The sequence below is a fragment of the Sinocyclocheilus grahami genome, unplaced genomic scaffold (assembly GCF_001515645.1).
Source record: "Sinocyclocheilus grahami isolate Dianchi unplaced genomic scaffold, SAMN03320097.WGS_v1.1 scaffold96.1, whole genome shotgun sequence".
Taxonomy (NCBI): domain Eukaryota; kingdom Metazoa; phylum Chordata; class Actinopteri; order Cypriniformes; family Cyprinidae; genus Sinocyclocheilus; species Sinocyclocheilus grahami.
In genome coordinates, this window is record NW_015505275.1 from 1,267,557 (window position 1) to 1,270,175 (window position 2,619).

Sequence of the window (2,619 nt, forward strand, 5' to 3'; positions counted from 1 at the left end):
TATATATATATATATATATATATATATATATATATATGTATATATATGTGTATATATGTATACGTGTGTGTATGTATGTGAGCAAGGTCATGTGTTATATGCTTCATTGTGTGGTGGTACACTGATTGAGCTTTCTTTATCTTTGCAGGCCGGGATGAATCTGAGGAAAGTTAATAGACATGTGGATTTTCCTCTTTTGTTAGACCTGGCACCTTTCTGCTCTGCCACTTGTAAGGTACTGATTAGAGTTATACATATCAGTAAAGAGTAAAGACCAATGATTTATGAATCCGTATACAGTATTGATTCAGTATGTGTGTGTGGCAGAACCTCGGGTCAGGGGAGCGTGTTCTGTACAGCTTGTACGGCATTGTGGAACACAGCGGATCAATGCGAGGTGGGCACTATGCAGCCTACGTGAGGGTCCGCACCCCTCAGCGTAAACCTGAACAGCGCCGGAACCAGTCAGGTACAAAGCCACCCAGGCAGCATATCATTTCCATGTGCTCGTCAGTGCATTTCTTTGCAGCTGGTGCTGAAAGGCCTGAAAAACCTGTGGGTAAACAAAGAATTGTCTGCATCTCGGCATTGGACCACAACCTTGAGGATGCGGCTTGCTTAGTAAAGGCCAAGTGGGATTTGTTTGTTGTTGATGATCTATAGATGCGTTCTTCTCCACTCTACTCAAGGAGAGAGCACACCTTTCAGCAGTGTTTGGAACAGAGTGAAAAGCCCACGGAGAGCTGTGGTAGTTAACTGTTGCAGTGCACAGATTGAAGCTGAATTGTTGGTTATAATGAAGACTACACTCTAAAAGAGTCACTGAATGGAAGCAGGGGCTGAAAATCTTTTTTGCGTTTTTAGAACTGTTTAAAAGGCAAAAGTAATAATATAATATAATATATATATAATATATATATATGTGTGTGTGTGTGTGTGTGTGTGTGTGTGTGTGACCCTGGACCACAAAACCAGTCATAAGCGTCAATTTTTTTAAATTGAGATTTATACATAAAGCTGAATAAATAAGCTTTTCATTGATATATGGTTTGTTAGGATAGGGCAATATTTGGCCAAGATAAAACTATTTGAAAATCTGGAATCTGAGGGTGCAAAAAAAAATCAAAATATTGAGGAAATTGCCATTAAAGTTGTCCAAATGAAGTTCCTAGCAATGCATATTACTAATAAAAAATTAAGTTTTGATATATTTATGGTAGGAAATTTACAAAATATGTTCATGGAACATGATCTTTACTTAATATCCTAATGATTTTTGGCATAAAAGAAAAATCGATAATTTTGACCCATACAATGTATTGTTGGCTATTGCTACAAATATCCCTGTGCTACTTAAGACTGGTTTTGTGGTCCATATATATATGATATATATAATTATATTTATATATAATTTATAGGCGTTCTGGTAGCATTTAATGTGTATCCTAACAATCAAAGAAATAAAATAGTATAATTATTTTAAATACACTTTAATTACTTTGATACACATTTAATTTCAGTGGGTTTGTTATTGTTTGTTAAATACACAGCCATAAATTTGAACCAGCCTTACTCTATGCATTTTTGCATACAGTATTGTATTGTTTGTTGCATGCATTGTTTTACATATACAAAAGCCCTTGTTTTTTTTAAATTTTTTTTAATAAATTTCCACTTAGTTGTAATTGACTGTAAAAATGCTGAAACTGATGACTATTAACACAATCTGGATGTTTTTGTGGATGTTCTCTGAATACCAGCATCTATTTGTTTTTTAGGTTCCAGAGAGGCCAGCTCAGCCCCACAAGGTCAGTGGGTGTATGTTAGTGATACCAGCGTTCAGACTGTACCGGAGTCCAGAGTGCTGAACTCTCAAGCTTATTTACTTTTCTATGAAGAACTCCTATAAGATCCAGACGGGCGCGTGAATGCAAGATGATCCAGATGAATGCAAAACGCAATATCAGCTCAGACAACAGCGAGCACTTACTGCATGACTATATCCCTGTATTTTAATGTAGGATTCCATATACTAAAAGCTTTGTCTTAAAAAATTTTTAATAAATTTCCACTTAGTTGTAATTGACTGTAAAAATGCTGAAACTGATGACTATTAACACAATCTGGATGTTTTTGTGGATGTTCTCTGAATACCAGCATCTATTTGTTTTTTAGGTTCCAGAGAGGCCAGCTCAGCCCCACAAGGTCAGTGGGTGTATGTTAGTGATACCAGCGTTCAGACTGTACCGGAGTCCAGAGTGCTGAACTCTCAAGCTTATTTACTTTTCTATGAAGAACTCCTATAAGATCCAGACGGGCGCGTGAATGCAAGATGATCCAGATGAATGCAAAACGCAATATCAGCTCAGACAACAGCGAGCACTTACTGCATGACTATATCCCTGTATTTTAATGTAGGATTCCATATACTAAAAGCTTTGTCGTATGGCTCATTCATTACTCAAGGTGATCTGAATTAAAAATGGGAGCCATTATTATTGATGTAAAATAATATTATGAGTTTAAGTTATTTATATTTTACAGCTAATATTTGAGCCTAACATTTAGTTTTTTTTGGGGGGGGGGGGGGGGGGGGAATTTTTGGGGGGACAATTGCAA

The 2,619-nt window shown here is 36.5% G+C and overlaps 1 protein-coding gene across 1 annotated transcript in view; it reads left to right on the top strand.

Moving 5' to 3' along the window:
• Positions 1-2,039, top strand: part of LOC107587766 (ubiquitin carboxyl-terminal hydrolase 45-like) — a 35,782-nt gene extending 33,743 nt beyond the window's left edge. Inside the window, exons 16-18 of the mRNA XM_016275668.1 lie at positions 149-235; positions 328-469; positions 1,779-2,039. Coding sequence (XP_016131154.1) covers positions 149-235; positions 328-469; positions 1,779-1,909 — 360 coding nt within the window. The 3' untranslated portion in view covers positions 1,910-2,039. The remainder of the gene's footprint in view (positions 1-148; positions 236-327; positions 470-1,778) is intronic.
• Positions 2,040-2,619: the final 580 nt, after the last annotated feature.